Source organism: Larus michahellis, chromosome 3, assembly GCF_964199755.1.
Source record: "Larus michahellis chromosome 3, bLarMic1.1, whole genome shotgun sequence".
Taxonomy (NCBI): domain Eukaryota; kingdom Metazoa; phylum Chordata; class Aves; order Charadriiformes; family Laridae; genus Larus; species Larus michahellis.
The window spans coordinates 96,932,705-96,955,561 of record NC_133898.1 but is presented as its reverse complement, the minus strand read 5'-3'; the positions used below and the strand labels follow the sequence as shown (position 1 = coordinate 96,955,561).

The 22,857-nt window shown below is 38.3% G+C and overlaps 1 protein-coding gene across 3 annotated transcripts in view; it reads right to left on the bottom strand.

Moving 5' to 3' along the window:
- Positions 1-22,857, bottom strand: part of COL12A1 (collagen type XII alpha 1 chain) — a 101,940-nt gene that overhangs the window by 61,560 nt on the left and 17,523 nt on the right. For all 3 annotated transcript variants that reach the window (XM_074581358.1, XM_074581360.1, XM_074581359.1), the window contains 7 exons: positions 21,519-21,791; positions 18,616-18,888; positions 17,394-17,666; positions 6,013-6,282; positions 3,837-4,103; positions 1,405-1,597; positions 576-697 (listed from right to left, as the gene is read on the bottom strand). In XM_074581358.1, the coding sequence (XP_074437459.1) occupies positions 576-697; positions 1,405-1,597; positions 3,837-4,103; positions 6,013-6,282; positions 17,394-17,666; positions 18,616-18,888; positions 21,519-21,791 (1,671 nt within the window). The remainder of the gene's footprint in view (positions 1-575; positions 698-1,404; positions 1,598-3,836; positions 4,104-6,012; positions 6,283-17,393; positions 17,667-18,615; positions 18,889-21,518; positions 21,792-22,857) is intronic.

Sequence of the window (22,857 nt, the reverse complement as noted above, 5' to 3'; positions counted from 1 at the left end):
GAACTAAGTCTCCTCCTTCTATAGTAAAAAAAAAAAAAAAGACTAAATAACGGTTATGTTGCATACAAACTTAAATAATACACAGTAACACTGGGACATTCCCAACTATCAGATCTTTGTTCATTATACCATCTTAGTCTTAAAACAAAAAGTCACCATATAAGGACAAGCAAAGGGCTAAAGATCTGCTTAAAATTCCTTGTTCTACTCCTGTGAACACCCCTGTAGATGAGCCATGATCTCTGTTCAAGAATTTGACCTTATGTGATTTAACACAGATGTGGATGGCTTTAAAATGCAATGCAGATGGCTTTGGGTAATCAGCACAACATGGGTTGTCTGAGTTATCATCTTTGTAAGATCATCTAAAGGGTGCAGAGGACTAGAATCGTGAACTGGGGCACACTTAGTGGTCGTTTCAGACCAGAGGCTATGCCATCAGGGCAGGGAGTATACTGAATCCTGTAAATAAATATTTATATGATTAGAAAAATGATAAGGAAATGCTGGTAAACTTTTAGTCTTCTTTTATCCATAAGCCAAGGCTGCCTTTTCTTCAATCCAATCATGTTTACCTCTAGACAAAAATGGCTCCGAAGTAGTATCTGAAAGGGTGGTCATCTCTTGTCCAACCAGAGGGCTGCTCTCTCCTCCTTCAAACATTCCAAAAACATTTACCTTATACGTAGTTCCTGCCCTGCAATAGTTAAACAAATGTACTGTAACTAAATTCACTTGGCTAGCTAAATGCTGACACTTCATTTATGAAATCCTCACAGAAAAAAATCCCTACAGCAAAGGTGCTAAAACGTGAAGCCCAAAGACTAGCTCTTCCACAAGATGGTGAAGTTTTGGCAAATTAAAAGCTGATTCTAGATTCTATACTTAAATTTATAGCCTACTTTATTCAAGTAATTTAAGATTAATAAAAATTAACATCATAATTAATTATCCTATTTTTAATACAGTTAATACATTTGCATAACAGATTTTGACATGGACTGAAGCCTACTTTATAAATCCAGGCCTCTGAGAAAATAAATCAAGAACTAAACTAGGTTTTTTTCACTTGAGGTAAGGAACTTTTGGGAGGAAACTTTAGAAATCCCAACTTTCTTCAGTGTTGCATTAGCTTTCTCATATACAAAATGCAGTACGCAGCCTCTGCCCAGATCTTTGCCTCCTTCAGTCCTTCACCACAAGTGATGTGAATAATCTCAGAAAGAGCCCTGCCAGGTATCTTTCAGAGACTGCATAACAAGATCCTTGTAGCTTATTGACACAATTACTTTCTTACTTAAAGTAGATTTTGCCAGGCATTTCAATCACAGGTCACAAGTAAACAAAACCCTAATCTAAAGTTATTTAAAAAAAAAAAAACAAACCATGAATTATTATCCATACCTAAGCTCCTCCAATACCACTGTGCTGTCGTATGGCCCCACTATTAATTCTCCAAGACTCCCGTCATCTTCGGTAGGGTGGAAAGTTACTTTGTACCCCTTCACTCGCCCTGGGGCTGGCTCCCAGGTTACTCGGAAACTTGACATAGTTGAATCAGAAGTTCTCAAATTTCGAGGTGGCTTAAAGGGAGAGGCTGCAAAGATGGAAAAAAAAGGATTTAAATCAGGTCTGGTTATGGAAAAAAATCAAAAAGTACGCTTTTATGTAAAAATCTATATGCAAATCCTGGATTAGTAGCAGCCCTAAACTCTTTGTGCCTTTCCTTTGACATAAAGACAAATAAGAAGAGGTGATAGGCGAGATTCACTTCACCTAATTTTATCTACCTAACCAATAGGTATGGGGGCTAAGTTTGTCATCAAGGCTCCCTCTACCAACAAACTGAGGGATAGATAGCAATTCATCTCACCTACCTTAAACATCCATCTGATCTTACAATAAATGTTGACAATAGGTGGACTAACCACCATCAGTCTTTCTCTTTATTAATTATGGAGAAAGACTAGATGGCCAGCTTAGACTAGCCCTCTCTCTTTTAAATGTCAACAAGTAGGTGAGCCAAAAGACAGAAATGGAAGCAGCTTCCTCTCAAACCAACACTGGAAAAAATCAGAATTTACTGCAGGCAAAAGTGACTCCTAGACAGTACTCAATCACCAGTATCGCTTCTCAAGCTGCCTCCTCAGAGCTCTGGGTCCCACAGGTGAGAGAGGTTGAAAGCAAGGACTCATTTGTAGAAAAGGTCCTGTCAACAGTCCTCTCCCTTGATGTGCTCAGGGCCTGGCAGCTCAAGCAACTTCACCAACCACAGGTGTGGCAGTACATCAAAAAATATTTTTTCAGAGGAGTGCCAGCCAAATGGCTTGAGGTTTTTAGGTCAAAAGCAACTTCCTCTGAAGACTAGTGGCTACCCAGTGCAGGTCAGTACTCACACAGAGACAGAGTGCTTAACAAGCCTGCTGCTAACTTCTGCATCCCTTTTGCTTTTGTGCGTATCTGAAGTGCAGCCATAGAAAATACTGCAGCAGTGAGTTTGTCTTATCCCTGTGTCTACGTAATTGTCTAACTATAGCTGAAAGATCATAAGTGTCCTCAGATTGTGAATTCTGATGAGAAACAGTAGATACACTCTCACTCACAAGGAAAAACGCCTCTTCTCTGTCTCATCCCCCATGATACTGCTCCCTGAATTATCATGGCAGCTTCAACTAACAAGATCACTCAGGCTCCACTTGCTTGCAAAAAGTGATTACCACCACAATTATTCACAGTGAAAGCACAGAGGCATATCCATATCAAGATGAATGGGTCAAAAATCAAAAGCAGCTGGATGATCTGAGATTTATCTCAGTATAATTTTCAAGATTTAAAAAGTAGGTGTTGATCAAGAGCTGATCAAGTTTTCATGACTCCTCTACATTAACAGCATTTTAATTGAAAAGAAATCTTCCTTCAGTAACTGAGGTGCCAATATCTCCACTGTCAGGAGACTTGTTTCTTGCTTCCTGTCATCATTCAATATGACATATGCTCAAGAACAGAGGATGGCATGAAGTATTTATAGTGTCTCTCAGTGAATGGCACTAATCCCATACAGGGAAAAACATCTTGAAAAAAATTCTCTTTTGGTAATGGCTCTCTACGGAAGAAAAAACTGACTCGAAATCTGGTTGACTTGACCTGGATAGATCTTTTCATTTCCTTACAAAATGGAAAGACCAGCATCAGATTCATATCAAAGACAGAGCAGAAAATGAGTTTTGCTTTTACCACAAAAATCCCCTCACCAGGACTTAGTAAATGTTTTAGAGTTTCGGCTTCTGAGAGAGAAGATGGCTTGTCCAGAAGACCATGGTCTCTGAGGTCAGACTTCCACTGATGAGGCTTCGAAATCAGCTACTCCCCCTTTTTATTACCTCAGGTTTTCCACAGAAAAAATGTGACCAAAGAAGACAAATCTAAGTAACAGGATACTGGTTAGCTATTTAATCAGTACCCAGGACCAAAAGGCAAATTATGAAACTTTCAACTGAAAACAAAATGATTAAGTAGTCTGTTGATATACCGTGTTCCTCACAAAACACCTTGTTTTAACTTCTGATGACAGTGTTTCAAAACAAGTCCAGTATTTTCAACCAGATTTTACACCACATTTACAGCCTTGATATCAACAGCAAAAGGCTGTGCTCAGGCTACGCCATAGTGAAGTTTCCAACAAATCAAACACTTTTCGCAACCTCTAACATTTTCTTCAATTTGCCTCTTAATTCACGATCTTGTCAGACTCCACCATACTTTTCTACATATTGTGATTATTAATTTCAAGCACAAAATTTTAATTATCAAATCCTGTTCAAGCTTGTGATACGTACCTGTTGTTCCTACTGCTTTTCTTGATTTTCCTTGTCCAAAATCATAAATTGGAACAACACTGAGGTCATAAGTAGTTCGCGGCTTAAGTCGCTTTAACACTATGCTTGTAGCAGGAGCATTTACTCTTCCAAACATCTGCCGTCCTCCACTGCGTGGTCGGTAGTAAACACGGTAAGACAAGACTTTCCCAGGTGAAGGCTGCCATGTAACCCTCATTGTATTTTCTGTCTCGTTGTCTACTGTCACAGTCCTGGCATTTGGTGACACTTTTCAGTGTAAAAATACAGATAAATATTTACTTTGTCACATAAAGATATGTTCAAATGCATGTCTATAAAATTCATTCTGCTGTATTAAAAAAAAAATTGCCCTCTTTAAAATTACAGTATTTGATTGTGGGGAAGACACAGGGGAATCTCACAGACCATTGTTAAATTATTTTTAAGTTTAATGGACTAAAGAAACATAAGTGTGCTTTCCACTACAGAGAAAAAAAAAAAGAGGGAGGTATAAATTACATGATGACACAGCATAATTGGGAGTTTTATTTACTCACACTTTTCAGTAAGCTGTTAAGTAACGGATTCAGCACTCTCAAGTGAAACTGATAAATTATAAAGCCTTTTTTTCATGAACACAAAGTCCTATAGAATTAAGATTTTCTAAGTTTCGAGTTTACACATCTGAGAAGGTACTGGTAAATATCTAAACTGCTGGGTGTTAGGCTCCATACAAACTATCCTGCAAATACCGCTGAGTGACTTTCCAAATGCTTGGAAAAATCACTCACCACTATTTGCAGGATATTATATGTGCTGAAATAAGCACATGGTCTAATAAAGCATTTTCTCTACAAATTGCAGCACTCGGCTTCTAAGAGATATTTTCCAGACTGTACAAATGTTACAAATGATGTGAAGTGAACTGAAAGGTATGTAATTCTGGCTGTGAGCCGGAATAAGCCATCTAGGTTTTGGCAAAACAGAACCTTCTTGGCCCGCTAGAATCAGTCAGCATTTCATCACACGGTAAGGTAGGCATTGCAGACTACAGTATCCTCTCCCAGTCCTAGGAACTGAAAATTTCTAATTGTATTTGCAACAGAAAGATGCAATGTTAGTTAGTCTCAGGTCTGGGTCTATTGATAGGCCTGACAGCAAATTCCCTCAGGCAGCATGTTGAGAGAAGCAACAAATGATATGGCTAAGCTGCCGACTTAACCTAGAAAAGGCTGGACAGCTAACGCTGCGGTTCGTGAAGAAAGAAGGAAGATGTGGGACAGCAGTCTGCTTTGACTCTGGGGAGTCAGCTCTTACCAATGGCAGCAATCACTACACTTGGGAGACCTTAAGAGTAACTACACTGGATCAAGGACAAAGGTTAACGCGGTTCAGCATCCTGTCTCCAACAGTAGTCAAAACAGATGCTTAGCAAAGAGTACAAGAACATGTAAACACACATGATGCACTCCCACATCACTCCCTCAGGCTTTGTCTTCACGTGGCCCCTTTAGGCAAACAACAGAAACATCAAGGCTAATCCAGGGCATCCCTTCATTCATTCTGTATCCTCTACTTGCCAGTTCTCCCTATACAGCAACAAGCTATCCCTGGCCTCTCAGTGGTTTTTTTCTTTGCCTACGCTGCAAGAGAGGCTTGACCTGCTTTGACTAATAGTACATAATGTTTATCAAATAAGAAAATAGAAGACCCTCAGGAAAGGTAAATAACAAACATCAAAATGACCCAGTGAGCCTCAGTTTGAGGATTGTGAAGACTGGAAAGGGCAATAACTTGGAAAGGCAATTCATTGGTTCTGCGGGAATTTACCCCACCTTTCCTCCTTACTATATCCATAACATTTCCTCCAGCTGATTTCCAGCAGTCACACCAAACCTATGGAAGGCTGGCTTCAGAGTAATTTGCAGACAAAATCAAGTCTTAAGTTGGAAGTAATTCTTGCTGAATCCAAATCTACATGACATAGAAGAGATTTTCCTTTTTTTTTAATGGTCAAACAAAAAGCCAGAATTGACTGATCTGAGGTGGTATTTTGGTTTGGGGGGACTTTTTAGAAAAAAAAGGTGATGAAAAATAAGGTCCATTTTCTTTAAAATATGATAATTTCATCAAGAACAGAATGTTACAAATGGTGGTAATGTTGTAGTACACTCACCATCAGTAAAAGCCTCTCCTTCTACTGGGTCTCCCTCTCCACTGCTGTAGATTGCATATACTGAAATCCCATATTTAGTCTCTGGCTCCAAGCCTTCTAGCACAGCATCCACTGTATTTCCAGGGACTCTCTTCTCTCCCACTGTATCATCATAAAGTGATTTCCACACTATCCTGTAATTATTAACTGTTCCTGGAGCTGGTGTCCATGATAATCCAACTGTAGTGTCAGTTATATCTGTGGTAACCAAATTACGTGGTGAACCGCGTTCTGCAAGAAAGAAAACAACAAATTACCTCTAAAATATAAATAGCAAAAGTTAGCAAAGTACAAATGGCAAAGTAAAATGATCGTAAGAGCAAAACCAAACTTTTCCCATCAATATTAGTTTCAATAACATACATTTCTAGTTCCAAGAGAAAATGAATGGATTTTTCAACAAAATGCTTAAAGCTAACTTTAGATTATGAATGACCCTATCTATCTCTTACCATGCAAGATACTTAGCAGTTATGCTTTAGAATATGCAACATAAAAATGGCATTAATCAAAGACTTGGCATGAAGTCAGTGCTTAAATGTGCTGCGGCTCATTTAGGTAGAATTTAACTCTCAAGTAAACAATTTTATTTCATTCATTCTTCTTCATCCTTATGTGTGTAACTTTTTTCCCGGGGATTAAACAAAGGAGACTTTTGCCTGAGTGAAACAGTCGTTTCTCTGACAACCGTAACTTCTTATTTAATAGTACTGTTCTTATCTCTCCAGATCTATCAGCTATTTTATTTCATGTTTACAACTAATTTGCAGTATGTCTACCTCATGCCACCGTTACAGTAGAAAACAGTTTCCATCTTTCCACTCATACAACTTGTACCTCTTTCCTCCCTGTAGTTTGTTCCAGCCAGCTTGGAATGAAGGAAACAGCTCGTTAGTCTGTGAAACCCAGTTGTCAGCTGGATGCGTGAGTTTCACCTAACACACCAGAGTAATTCCACTGCTTAAAAATGGAGCTCATTGGTCTTAAGTGGTGGAGTGAAAGGAGTGCCTCTGTTTAATGTTTAACATACATTTATAACGTATGTTCAATTTTCCTTTTGCAGAAGCTGGCTTTTGATGGCAGGAAAGGAGCGCTGACTGGTGGGTTTAACGCAATAGCCTCACTGTAGCAAGATCTGCAAAAGGGATCTACAAAACCAGATCCACATACACACAGAAGTGCTCGGTTCTTTGGCATGTATTCTCTGTGGCCTACAGGACATTCCTGAGAGACTGCTTAGCAAGAGGACTTAAACACTTGAGGTGGCCTCATGGCATCACAGTTAAGCTTTACTTGCACTGATAAAAATATATCCCTATATTATACCATAGAAACCACAGGACCAGAGTCAAAATTCTTTGAACACACAGAAATTCAGTACCTATCCAATTTCCACTGCTTAGGCTCATTGCAAGAACAGACCTCACTGTTTTCAGATGCCTGAAGCAGTTTCAGTTCAAGACTGAGCAACCAGTTGCTCAAAGTCATACACTGTGTTTTCACTTTTTGTATTCATCTTTCACTCCCACCACAAATCTGCAACATTTCCAAACACAATTCTGCAGGAGCAAAAAGAACTAACTACCTGTAGAAATATTTCATTTTGGAAATACCTCATTGCCAGCACAACTTCATTAAAACTGAGCCAATGAGTCCTACTTGGCTTAACGATGAATGGAAATTAATATCAACTATCTGATGAAACCAATGCTTACAGTATAATAAAAATTCAAAACCTACACAGATTACAAAATCAGAGGGTACCACTCCAATCACAAAGCTGACTCTCAAATACAGCTAAATAGAGCACGTATCAGAATTTCTTTGCATTGTGGGGTTTTTCTGATTCTAATTCAGAATCTTGGAACATCCCACCACGTTCTTCTAGAGGCAATTCTCTTGCCGTCCCAACTCTGCATCAGTTCTTACAATTTTACTCTTCAAACAAATTTTTAGCCTCACAATGTAAATCATCACAATTTATGCCATCTTTTCTAAAAAAAAATATTAAGATACAGAGGTTTTGGTAAAGTTTACTTGTTTATCATTTCACAACAACAGCAGTTGCATATAGTGAAAAAGTTATAGTGAAAAGGCCTGATTCAGCTCATGCTTCATGCAATCTCACTGAATTCAGCAACTGCATTAAATAAAAACCAGGGCAGAATCTAAACTCCAAAGGCTAATTTTCCTGGAAGCCTGAAAAAAAGATTTGCCTTCAAAAGTAAATTACACCAATTTTTCTGTCTGCTCTTAAGCTTCTACTCCCAAATCTTGGCTTTTTCATACAATAAAAAAAAATATTAAGGCAATCCAAATGGAAAAAATATGGAAAACCTAACTTGATAGAATGCACAGATGTCTCACAATAAAACTCTTTCTTTCCATATTTTAATGTAATATAAATATACAAGTCACTTTATTTTGGCTACTTTAAAACATGGCTCTGCCACAACATGATTTCAGTATTAAAGTATCTGCTACCACAGCACAATTTTTTGCAAGTCTACTCTTGGACGCTACAGTTAATGATATATGTTGGAAACACTGCAAAAATAACTGCATATTTAAAACCATTATTGATTAAGTCATTATTGAGGTCATTAAATAACAGAGGAAAATAATTTGTTTGGAATGGACTGTAATGAACACCAGTTACTGTAACATGTTGGTTCTGAAAGAAATATTCTTTGGAACTAAATGTCTTTTTTATAAGTCAAGGTAAGAGAGGGAAAAGGGACTGGGATTCCTACCAAACCACTAGAACTAAATGGAAAATTTTTACTTCAAATAGTTGGAAACTGCTGACAAGACAACTTACCTACTAAAGGAAATTGGACTTTTTATATGTTACACTGCAACCGAGAACATTTCTTTAACATAACAGACTAACTTGATTTGCACCTCATGTGTGAGGTGGAAGTTCACTGACAGCTTTTTTCTGCCTCACTGTTTCTCCCAAAAGTGTCTTTGTATTGGGGGAGCAGCTGTGTTTAAAATGCAGTCCAACTGTAAGTCCTAAATTATTAGGATTCCATCAAGTACTATTTAAGCTGCTACATTCAGAGTCAAGAAACATATTTAAGCTCCACTATAACACTGGTATAATGTAGTGACTAGCAAACATACAGTTAGACCTACGAGATATTTTTCCCTTGGATTAAAACAAAATACCTAGTTACCTTGCTTATGTTTCACAAAAAAAAAAAAGTACAACTGTAACATCTAAGCAGTCATTCTGTTCTTTGGTCCACATGTTCAGAAATGCTTGTTGTACACCTGCTTCTTGCCCGCTTGTTTAAACAGGACGGATAAGGAGCATGGAAAGACAATGCACGCTGTAAGAAAGAAAAGGGCTGGCTGACTGGCTCACAAGTGGTTAACAGTCAAAAGACTCCTGCTTTTTCCTGACTTGAAATGGAAGTTAGAGTACGCCTATCACTTCATGCAGCCCCCAAGCCATCAGCAAGTGAGGAAACAGCTGGTTTTTGAAAATTATCCCCTAGCAGGCATTAGGTCCTATGATGCTCTGGAGCACCAAACCAGCTGGTGTAAGCGCAGCTGTAACCCATAGTGAGTACGTGCTCAGTAAAGCAAAGCGCTTGCACAAACAGGTCAAACCCCTACCTGGGTGAGCAAGCCAGTCACCAGTTTCAGGCTATCAGATTCTCTTCAGCAGCCTTTAGCTCAGATCTGCAGTCTGCCTACAGTTCATCTCTACTACAAGATGCATCTTGTAGTACATTAGTGCAGACACACTCTCAGAAATTAACTTGGTAACTTTCAGTCAGGTGCTTTTACATTCAGTTCTGGACTTCTGCAATGTCCAGTTTCCATATTAAGTTTTTCCACTATAGTATGCCAGAGACATAATATTAAAGCAGTTTCCCTGTGTCCACTTGGCACCCTTCCCATAGCTCTCCAGCAATCACTATTGTTATTGAACACAAGACTGTGAATCAGCTAAAATTAAAACGTTGACATTCATAAAAATCAAATGGCCTTATCCAAATGGCCTTCCCCTTCAGAAACATTTAGACAACTCCAGCTGATTTCAGTGGAAATTGTTCATGCAGTTTGGATCCAAAGAGTAAACAATTTTCTGCATATGCTCTTAAAACCAGCTTTCAAAATCAATCTGCAGCGGTAAATTTCATGCAGAGTCATGTTTCATTTAAGTTAAACATAGAATTGATCTAAGCCAACATCCTAAAAGGTCAGAATCAACTAAATAAATGAGCCTTCTCTTGCAGAGGCGTATACCAAAATTGTATGGTCCCAGTCCTGCCTTGTTTACAATGGGATATACATCAGGAGTATCCCATTAAGTCAGCAGGCTGGGCCGCTGCAGCCAAGGATCCAAGTGCACACATCAGATGAGATGGTAGCCGAATCACTTTAAGATTTTAGCTTAATGGTCAGACTCCCCTCTGCATTGTAGGAGGCAGTCACTTTGGTCGGCTGATATCCTTCCCTGCGAGCCCCAAAGTAGTTGGTTATTCCTGGAGTACCAGCCCTCAAGCATTTAGGGAGGGGATGTGGACATGGTGCAGGGGAGAGTCAAGGACTTGCTACACAAAGGGAATGCTCTGGTAGAGCAGGTTTCTTGCTCTTATGCTACTGGGAATGCAGAAAGGTGAGAAGATGCAAACCAGAAGAGTTCTGACCCAAAACAGAGGGACTTTGCCCAGAGCATTCCTGAGTCCCTCCTCTGGGATAAAGCCAACTGGAATACATACTCAGTTCCTTTAATATTTAATCTGTCTCTTCCAGCAGTTAATCAGTTAACACTACTCTCAACTGTCTAGAAATATCTTTTTATTATTCATTCAACCTTCCCCTTTGTTAATTTTCTTCTGATATATATTTAATTTCCAATATAAAACTAAGATAATTTTCCACAGATTATCAAAAGTCAATTTCAAATGTCAGACTCAAAAATCTTGGAATGTATAATTTAAAAAAATGCATGAAACAGCGTTAAATCTTCTGAGGACACTGAGTCCTTTTTTCCGTCAGGACGGAAACAGCCTGAACATTACGAAAAGTCCCTGTGATATGCTAAAAACCTCATTGTAAGAAAATGTCACTTGAATTTGTACTATTCTGCCTGTAGGAGGTCATTCATTTCTAAAGCATTCTTATGTTACTATAGAAACAGCAAAAATAAATCATTTATTTACCAAAGAACTACTAACCATTTTCTGACCAAAAAAAGAGCCCGCCTCAGCAAAATCCCTAAACCTAATCTCTAAGAAATATATACAACAGAAAATAATATAAAACTGAAAAGTGACTCAGTCATGACAACTTTTTTTAATATATTGCTTTAGTACAGCCTAACTCTCACAGCACAGAGTACCTCTCAAATGGGATGGCAGGACTGGGCCCTACATCACTAAAACATAAAGATTATCTTTCTAAAGGGGAAGAGACTATGACATAATTATCTCTTAAATTTATCTCCTGAATATAATACCCTACACCTCCTGTTGTTTATTCTAAAATGTACACAGGTAAGGAATAAAATGGACTAATATAGACTAGCAGTCTCATTTCTTTCAAAAGAACTACATCCATTTACACCGTGGTTTTAGCCTAGGAACTTCACTGATATCAGTGGAAAATACTTTGAAATTTATCAGTGCAAGCAAGATGGGAATCTGACCACTGAATCTTTTTCTTAAAAAAAAAAAAAGAAAGAAAAAAAAAGAAAAAAAGCTTTTTTCCTAAATTTCTCTGAAATTCGTACTTAAAAGTGTAATGACTGCTTAAACTCAGTAACCGAAATATTCTTAAAGCTGTTCTGAAAAATTCATAACTGCCAGCAAAAGGACACTCATAAAACAGATCTGCAGCTTTCAAATTTTCAGACATGCAGTAGGATTAAACATTTTTGTGTAGATTACTTAATCTAGCAATGAATTTGTTTCTCTTTAAAACAACTGCAAATTACGAAAGTTAATCTATTTAGCGGCTAACGTGCAGTATGTTCTTTTCATATGACAGCATGCCTTTGGGCAGAAAACCAAATTCTTGCCAGACTTGCAACTACCTCTCTTATTAAAAAACAGATTAGAAAAACAGTAGCTCTCGCAAAACGCTTGCTGTCTGTTGCATTTACACTCACCGCCCTCACCATGCTTATCATTGTATTTTATTTCTGGTGTATGATGACTTGGGTAAGATCATATGATCCAAAAAAAACCTGAAAGCCAAATGGTTAACGTTTGGGGTGTTTGGGGATAAGAGGGAGACTTTTCCCTAAGGCATTCCTGTGGGTGCTTTGTGCTTGTTCGTCAATCTGTGTTATGTATCATCAAATATAACCATCAGTGCTAATTCGTTTAGTTCCTCCGGTTGCCACAAGCCTTGTTCCACCACACAGCAAACAGCAGCCTGCACTGATTTCATTTACTTTAGCAGTTTCAACGACTTTGTGTGAGCTGAGGGGAATCACAGCCAACAAAACGTGTCTGAGGAAAATTTTTCCATGGCACCTTTATAGAAGGGCTCCAACCAAAGCTGCCTAGTGATTGATCACCACGCACTTTCGAAAGTGAGAGGATAAAAGAGGAGAGTTTTCTACAGCACATATTTTGCACGTGCAGTTATGTTTAATGCAGTATGAAATATAAAGCTCCAGAACTTTCACCTCTGGATGGTACTTCGTAACTGCAGACAAAATCAGCCAGTGACTGAAAGAGGCTGTATGAAAGATCAGACCACTATAAATTTCCTAAAATCTCAATTACTGAAGAAGGAAAGCACAATCCTTCAACAAAGGGGCAAAAACATTGTTTCTCTTTTCCCACTCCACAAACAAAAAAGAAAGAAACCCATTCTCTCTGAATAACGGTTACCTGTATGGGACAGCACCCTCAGAAAGGAGTAATTTTCTGATTACTCATTTGCTAAACTCTCTGTACCATGTTGTCTGTGAACAGTTCATAAAATTCTGATCCTCTGGCATGTGCTTATCTTTGGGCAGGACCAAATAGCTATGCAAACAGTTTATAGAAGAGATTATCTACAGTTACTTGGGGGTATAATTGTCCTCTGTTTTACGTGGAGAAACAATAAGGGCAAGCATATACTTAGCAAAAAGAAAAACAAAAGGAGAAGCAGAGATTCCCCAGATGGTAAATAATATCAAGTACACAGAATGATTACTGGGCTTGTATAGATTGATTTTCCCAAGTACCCCAAAACAGACAAGCCACTTCAAAACACTGAAAAACTGTCGTGCAAAGCAAAGCAGAGGAAGAGGAGGAACAACCAAAAGCAATTTTTAACTGCTCCAAAATACTTTGAATATAACACACATAATGGAAGGACCTTCAATGAGTGCCTGGGCAGAAATGTTCTTGCAAATCATGTTAGAACAGTCTAAAAAATTACCAGGTTTTCTCTCTCTGCTGAAGGCTACCCTTGCAACTGAGACGCAGTAACTGCCCACGTGAATTCTCCTACTACATGCAGAGCAAAATAAATCATTACTGAAGGCAGTAAGAATGCTCATCTACACACTTAGTCACAGGGGACCATTTAGTGACTCAGTAAAATTCCATAAACATCTGAGAGCTTGGATTTTTCATTTCCTGCCGCTTGACTACACAATGGCTGGAGAAGCTACTGTATCCAGCTCCTCTTTTCTCACTTTCCTGTTAGTGCTGAAATGTTCCCTACACCCAAACTGATTTCTCAGTATCAATACCATAAATTAACTACTATCCCAGTTTGAAAGGCAATCTCAAGCCTAGCTCTGGAGATGATGATGAACTGAAGTGGCCAGCAACTATGGCATCACTGACTGGATAGATTTGGTGAGAATTCATATGGTGAAGACATCAAGTAAGCCCCACTGGGATTCCTGATACAGGAAAATACTTAGGTGTTCAGTACTTCAGTGCTGTTGCCAATGACAAACACACGCTGCATTATTTTGTTTCTCAGACACTATGGCTCATGGAAAAACTAACTGAAATACTAACCACTTTTTTATGCTTCCTTTCACAGCTTTTTTGTCATTACTGTTGATAAGTTTATTTCTCTAGGAGTTAAGATCTGTCCCATTCCCAGACTCAGTCAGACAAGTTATTTCAGCTAATAGTTAGTCAAGTATTCACTTCACTGACCTGTGTATCTTCAGCCAAGTCCAACCAAATTTATTTCAGCTTCACAGGCAGCATAACTTCTTTTTTCAAGTAAACTTCTACACTAAGCTTTGAAGTTTGAATGTTCCCTTTCAGTTCCAAAATTGCCACCCTTTTGTTCTTAATTTTCTGTTTTTCCTCAAAGGTTTTGTCTTCTTATCCTCCAATGAGGTAAGAAAGTACCATACAGTGAAATATTGGTTTATATGTACTTCAACAGATATTCTGAGAACCTTTCATAACATTAGTCAGAGAGTCTTTTAAAATATCTATGGACCATGTCCAAAGAATTTTGTCCTAATTCAAGTATTTTTATTACCTCATGAAACTGCAGATATGCTGATTACTGAAATACACAGTGGATGTTCCATGAGGAAACATCATGATTTAGGCCTCTGTTGTCATGCAAACAGAAATTTGTATTCTGTTCTTTACCTTTGATCAGCCAGTAATGACTGACACCTGTATATGCTCTTACTATCATTTTATCTAACCAAGAAAAATTTAATAGACAGGTTTAATGTGAAAAATAATGTTTTCTGGAGTGCATCTTGATAGGATTTTCAAATCCAGCTGAATCTTCAAAAGATATGCACTTGAGTCAAAAAGCTATACCTGTCAAAATGATAAAAGTCATTTTTAATTTGGTTTTCTCCCAGCTGAGGAACTGAATAAAAAGTAATTCAGTTACGTGACAGGATGCTCATTTATTCTTATTTATCACGAGACAAAATCTGTCAAGAATTACAGAATTTTTGACATAAGGTTTTAATTCAGTTGCTTGGAGTAAAACCTCTTACAGGAATGTTTCTGTATCCTTTTAAGTGCAACATCCATTTTAAATTCCATCTAGTTACGTATAAATCCATTCCTGAGATATAGTCAACTATCCTTTTAAATTCTTTGACTCTTCTCATTGACAATTTATCACTGCAGAAATTCCAAATCAGAATCAGAGCTCTCCTGTGGGGGGAGGACTGGAAGGACAAGACAGTCTCTACCTGAGACTGAATTCTGTTTTTCTGATGACTCTGTCTTTTTGATTCTGCTGTATTTCATTCACTGCTCTCTCTATTTAGAATATGTTTTAACTGAAGCTCTAGGCAATGCCTTAAAAGACTTTTCTACTGCTCAAGTTTTATGATAGGCTAAAAAGCTAAGCTTATTATACGAATTTGAACACACTTGATCTCTTCAGAGCTCCATGTTAATAAAGGGACTCTCACGGGTTTACTACAAAGATACTCAATGAAAATTTTTCTACGAAGCGTAAACAGTTAACTTGGTCAACCCTTCACTAAAACTTGAGGCATCTCCATAAGGAAGTGGACAATTCAGTCTGTTTAACAGAGAGACAGAGGCCTCTCAAGATTTGCAAAGGAAGACCGAGGAATTCCTCTTTCCAGTGACAGCACAGAGAAAAAAGCAGGGATGTCAGGCTCCTCTGTCCACTTGGGATCCAGTCTGCTCTTGTTCTGAGAGTGAAATTTGCATTCCTGGGTGTACAGTGGCTCAGGTTCAACAGAAAGAGTAAAGGAGACTCTTGCCCAGCATACACTACAGCATTGTGAATCTGCTGGGATGTGGAGATGCGAGTTCAAACTCCCCCAGACTAAGGCCTACACCTCCATGCTCCCTCTTCCTCCTAAAGAAGTGTTAGTCCTAGTAGAATACTATACAAAAGGAAATGGCAGCACCACCACCAACAGGGAATTTCACTAAATCCTGATCATCTCTCGCTTTTCTGGAGGATATGGGCAGAATATGGGCAGCTACCCGTTCTCCCTTACCCGACTTGAGCAGTGTTCCGGGCAGGAGACAGGTCCTTTTCTCCCACAAAAGAAGCATTTTGGATCTTGCATGGGTAGTGAAAGCAAGGGAGTTAGCAAACTTGCAGCATGAAAACTGCAAGGTGTCTGGTACCCTGAGACAGGGTGCAGCCATCAGAGAAAGTAGATGGATTGCCTGAGACTTAGGTAGGGGGGCAGGCAGGAGTTTGGTGCCTGGCTCTCGGTTGCTCCTTCTATAGTCAACGGACAGAGAAATGTTCCTTTGAAGGAAAAATGAGATCTCAGATTGACTACCTGCCTTCTGGATGTATCTGCCTTTCTTCATTAATCACAGAAGAATCCTAGAGAGTCCATGCTGCAAACTGCAGTGTTCAAATATGCGTCTAAATTCTAGTGGGATGAATTCAGCGTATTGGTGAATCATTGGAACTGATTTTTATTTTTTTACAGTTTCCTATTCAAAATAGGTTTTCTGGTTTGCTTCCTAACCTATGTCAAAAACAAAAAGTTAAACTGATGGAGAAACTGAGAGCCAATTATATCCATACTATAACTCCATTAGCGTCAATGGACAAGTTTTAATTCCACGTAATTCATCTGCAAGATGTTTTCAAGTGCCCATGCCTACACAGCTGCAGTGCCAGACTTTAGCAATACATACCTGGCCAGCACAGAGCACAGTCACACTTCCTTTCATGGCCTAGGAGGCAGCTTTCCCTATCCTCTGACAATGAACAGATGACACTGAGAATGCTCACAGAAAGCAAGCCTGAGAAATTCTCTGCTCAAAGGCAGAGCGAGAGCAGCCTCCCCTCCTTATAAGAAAGTCTTTGGCTCCAACTTAGGCTTTTGCCAGCATTCTGTTAATGCTCAGATCCAGGTTCTTACTCCTGTTAGTTAAAAGCAGGATCTGATTCATTATTCCTATGCCTCGACTAAATATTGCTTCTCTAATGTAAAAATGGTCCCTGAACATCTTTCAGCCTCAGTACAGTAGAAACCCTGCAAATTTTCAAATGAATGAGATACTTTAACCCCATTAAACCTGTTACATTAAGAACAATCTGCCACTAAAACTGCTTGGAAGTTGAGAGTTGTAAGACAAAATATTTCACTGAGGCTGGTGTTGAAGTACACTCAGTTTTGGTTGGTGCTTCTGGCAATATCTTTTTCAAGAGACCCAGATCCCCCTCCGCAAGCAGTTGATTTGACCCTACTGTTTTCTCTGACAGACAGTAGGTTTGGAAAATCCCTGTAAAGTAGGAGAATGTCTTTATGCCCATTTTTTCATTCACATATTTACTTCTACAGAAAACTCAGGAAAACAGTACGATTTAAGACACCTTAAACATCAATCAAATAAATGAATGACTGTACAGAAACAGTAAATAATTACCTTCAAGTGTTTCTCCCTCTCCAGAAAGGGCCTCTCCTGCTCCAGAAGCATACAAGGCAGACACAGTCAATGCATACCTAGTGGCTTGGTCTAAGCCTTTCAGCACTTTAGAGGTAGTGTCACCTTTCACAGTCACTTCCTTAGTTTCACCTCCTGCGACTGGAGTGTATGTTATAAAATACTGCTGCACTTTGCCAGGAGCAGGACTCCAAGACAACTTCATTGTTGATGTTGTAGCATCAGAAACTCTCAAATTTCTTGGATGTCCTCGGACTGCACGTGTCAAAAGATGTTGAAAACAAGTTGAAGCAAGCATCACTTCCTGGTTTATTTTTTAGGTTACCACAACATAGGATTTAATTCTGAAAAAATAATTCCTGAATAGCCTGCACTAACACTGCTACAGTATAACTTTACTGCAACCAGGATTGTAGAATTCCATCCCCACCCTCCTTAAGCAAATATGTCCAATGAAGTCTTTGTGCTTCTATTTGTTTCTGCTAAAACAGGCTCAACCCTGGAACACTTATACATATTAGCACCTGAACATATGCTCAACTTCAACATGCCAAGATACACGCTGAAGTCACTGTCTGCAGAATCAAGTCAAAGATCACCAATGAAAGGTGAAATTAACATATTATGTTTTCCTACAGAGTTATTTTTGATGATAGTTTTTCTGGTTACTTATATTTACAATCTCAGTGAAGTTTCACCAGTGATCAGGACTTTCATGCTGTCTCTGTAATCTTTGGATTTTGTTTAATAAGGCATGACACCTGTTAAAGGTTCATACATTTTCATACAAGTTAAGGCTACAGTGATAATTTTATTAAATTAAATGTTCCATTCATTCCTTGCTAGCCATTCCGAAAAAAGTTCAAACAGGGTCTGAATTTGATGAAAAGAAATATAATTTATATCACTGACAATATGAAGAATCATAAGGACAATTAATTAAACATACAAGCAGATTCTTCACCCAAGTTACTCTGACATAGTAGGTGTTTCAGGTTCAATAGACTATCGTTTAAAATTAAATATTACAGTTTTGATAAATTATATTGTCTTAAATTACCTCTCAACTAGGCTTGAGTAATTTTGTAAGTCCCTGTTCATCTGGAATAATACATATGGCCAATATGGGTTATTCTCTTTTCAGTAGGTATATGTCAGCATGCAGGGAATTCTTCTCAAGCTTACTACATTCACAGCATTGTACCTTCATCAGTTTTTGCATATCCATTCAGGGAATTCCCAGGCCCAGACTGATACTCAGGAATAACAGACACTTCATATCTTGTATCTTGGATCAAGTTCTGTAGAGTAGTTGATCTTTCATTTGCTGAGACAGTCACTTGTCTCCTTTCTCCTCCAGTAAGCGGTCTATATACAAGCCTGTACCGTAGGACATTTCCTGGAGCTGGAGTCCAGCCAACTACAAAGCTATCAGTAGTTTCATCAGTTATCCTTAAGTTTCGAGGAGCACCTTTAACTGCAAAAAATATACGCATATAATTTGTAAATATTTGTTTTTAATCAAGTAGTATCTGAAGAGAAATCATTCAAACCATTCTGTTAGCTCATCCAGTTTAACAAAACAACAGCTTATATTGCCCTCCCATTGTTTTAAGGCACGCAAACCATTAGTCTTTTCTGAAAATTTAGGGCCAGAGTTACAATCATCAGTTGTAACAAAGTTGTCCCCAAAAGTACATTAATCCCGCTTTATACAACCACTTCTGAAACTTAAGACAGTCTGATTGTGTATAGCAGTAACAATAGAACTGAACTATTTAAGGGACATTTGGGCATGGTGGGGAAATCTCTTAACACAACAAATCTTATAGATTTCTTTGCTGTGGCCATTTGCTTCTGCATCACCTCCATGTACAGAGAGTTGTCAGATATACCTGACTACGCACGGGCAGCTCTCCTATTTTAAAGAAATGAGCAAGGTAAATGCAACAGGAAAAAGCGCAACAACAATTCTAATTCCTTAAATTAAATTTTCACAACAAAAAAATATATTCCTTGTAATATGAGTTGCATCTAATGTTTAAAAAAGGATTCTGAATTAAGTCTCAAAACTCAAAGACAAGAAATAGCTTATTATCACAGAAATTAAGGAGAAATTGTGGTGAATGATTTAACCTAGTCTGCTCCTTGTCAAAAGATACAGCCGGTCAGGTAATTTCATACGAACTCAACGGGCACACAAAAGAAGGACTTGACTCTTCCGACATACATTAAGATCTACTGTGCTGCAGGTTGCCTAGCAGCACATAGCATTGTCATTTAGGCAAAAAAAGTTGTGGTTTTTGTTGTTCACTGTCTGAAGTATGATGGGGAGGGACTCTTTATCAGGGACTGTAATGATAGGACACGGGGTAATGGCTTCAAACTGAAAGAGGGTAGATTTAGATTGGATATCAGGAAGAAATTCTTTACTGTGAGAGTGGTGAGACACTGGAACAGGTTGCCCAGGGAAGCTGTGGATGCCCCATCCCTGGAAGTGTTTAAGGCCAGGCTGGATGAGGCTTTGAGCAGCCTGGTCTAGTGGGAGGTGTCCCTGCCCAGGGCAGGGGGGTTGGAACTAGATGATCTTTAAGGTCCCTTCCAACCTGAACCATTCTATGATTCTATTATATGCCAAAAGCATTGTTCTTCAGTGTTAAATTACAGACCTTCTAAGAGTGGAGCAATTAATAATCCCAGTTTCAAAGAATCAAACTTGTTTTCTACTAATCAGAAACACAATACTTTCAAATTCTTTAAAAGCCTGAAACCAAAGCCAGTTGCCAAGAAAGCTGTCTGGCCCAAATTGTTAGCTAGATCTGCATGGAGAGCTGCTGATGTTTACATGATTGTAGAAGAACTCTGTCTTCTCAGACTTGTTGGGATTTCATCAGATCAAGATGCTGACAATTATTGAAGGTAGTATCAGTTGCAGCATGGGAACACTGATTATTTTTGTGAAAGCTATTCCTTCTCCTGACCCTTACGCTCACAAGCTACATATTCTATCAGCCAAGAGCTTCTCTGTTTTCCTAAGGGAAATTTATGTGTGGCCAAAACATTCTGACTGATACAGTCATGGAAATATGCACACCAACAGCGAAACCTTTATCTTCCAAACTTAACATCCAAACTAAGCTATTTTATAAGTGTGTATTTCTGTCAGTCCTAAGAGGAAAGCAATTAACAAATTTCCATGCTGTTTCTTTTGCTCCCTTGGAACCATTTACATCACCAAAGGTCACAAATGACAGCATGGAATAATGAAAAAGAGTAGATCAATATTTTAAGAAGCATGATTTAGACTAGACTGAGTATTCAACTACTGGAATAGAAAAATCAAATTTACTGTCACCCTTCTTTAAATCAGTGGAAATGCATCATGGCAAGTCTACCAAGAAAAAGTACAGCCACCATGCTTAAATTTACAGCCATTGATCACATAAACTCATACTAACATCAGTGAAAGTTTTGAATCAGTAAGAGTTACTGGATCAGACCCATGAAGTTCTGATGAGAAACAGCTGATCAAAAACTCAGCCCCCTTTGAGCCTATGGTACATAAAACAGAATTTCTTTTAATGTAAGTTAGATGTAGACACAGCAAATTACATAGGTAACATGCTTGACTTTAAATGAATTGAAGTCAACATGCAGTCCTGCATCCAAGTCATAAATATTAAATAGAATAGTTCAGTTGGAAGGCATGTACAATGATCACCTAGTCCAACTTAACTGTATATTAAGACTAATACCTGCCAATTAATTTCTAGAATCATAGAATTGCTGAGGTTGGAAGGGACCTTTAAGATCATCAAGTCCAACATATTATTAACTTCATTCAAAACCAGGGCACTGCAAAGAAACACAGCATCCATCCAACTTTCAGGGAAAATAAAATCCAATCTTAATGATTTAATGTTGGCCTATTATTGGAATTTCGTATCTTTACCAAAGGCATTGGGAGACAGCAATGTTTATTCTCATCCTGCATACTCGTACAGCTTCTCAGCCTTAGCTGGCTGTTCCACATACACCCATTCTCTCAAAGCAAATTCTTATTTGAACATATAACTCTTTTGTGTCCGAGAATAATGGGAAGCCTACCTTCTAAAGTGGTTTCCTCTCCATCCAAGGGAGGGCCATCACCATCTTCATATTCAGAAATCACACTGACTGCGTAAGTAGTTTCAGGGAGCAAGTTGGTGAGAACTGAGCTAGTACTCGAAGCTGGTACTGAAACAATGAATTCATCTCCGCCAACTGCTACTTTATATTTAATTAGATAGGACAAAACCTCAGATCCAGCTGGAGACCAGCTCACTTTGAAACTGTCAGATGTTACATCAGAAAAGACCATATTCTTTGCGGGTACGTAAGCTGTATGAAAATAAAAATGCACAGATGAGGCATACTTGCTAGAATATTTTTTAATACAAAATCTCTAAATTAAATTAAAAATGTCCCTCAATAATTTTATTTATTCTAATTGAACAGATATTTTGTTGCACATGCAACAGTATTTGTTTTCTATACTTGCTTATAGCTATCAAATTTCATGAAGTTCATAGCTAGGTTGTCTCAAATCATACAATAATGAGTAGAAGCACCAACACAGTGATTTCTATATTGAATGAGAACATTCCATCTAAAAAAATGTATTTATGAAAACTTAAGTTAGAATCTGATGATCAAGTTGAGTTCCCTCTTTCACATGTCCCATGAACAGAAATAACATTATGCCCTCAATGGGAACCAAGAATCCTTGGATTTTTTCAGATCTAGATTACAAATAGGACAAAATAAATCCCAGTATTTTTTCAGGAATGGAGTCAAAGGGAAACAAGGAACTTGACATGAGGCACAAACACAAACCTGACATCCTGGGCTTGTTTTGGTTGGCCTAGTCAGCCTAACAGTGGGGATGTTAAGACTGCTTGAGCCCTCTAAAACAAAGGCTGCTTTGCTGGTTTGTTCCTCAAAGCTATCCTGAAACAAAAGGCTTATTTTTAAAGAGAGTGGGGTTTTCAATACTGGGGACTATTCAATGTTACTGTTCTACTAAATATAGGTAGGGACACTGAGGGTGCAACTGATCATAAGTAACTTTAGCTGACCAAAAGTTGGTCATTTAGAAATCTTTCAAATATTAAACATTATCCAAGCTCACCAAATTTGGATGCATGTGAAGACTTTCACGTGCTATTTCATTTCAGTTTTTACAGTTAGATTTATATTAATATCACCTAGATTTTGCTGTCTCAAATTGTCTTGTCTAAGCCCATTTCAGAGGGCCATTCATTTTACACTAAAAATTAATCAAATCACCTTCTGGAGGTGTTGGCATTGCACCATTGCCTTTGAAATTCTAAAAGACAAGCTTAAACCAGCTACCTCATTTTGGACCGCTAAAGAAGAATGGCCCTAGTAACTGTTTTACTCAAGA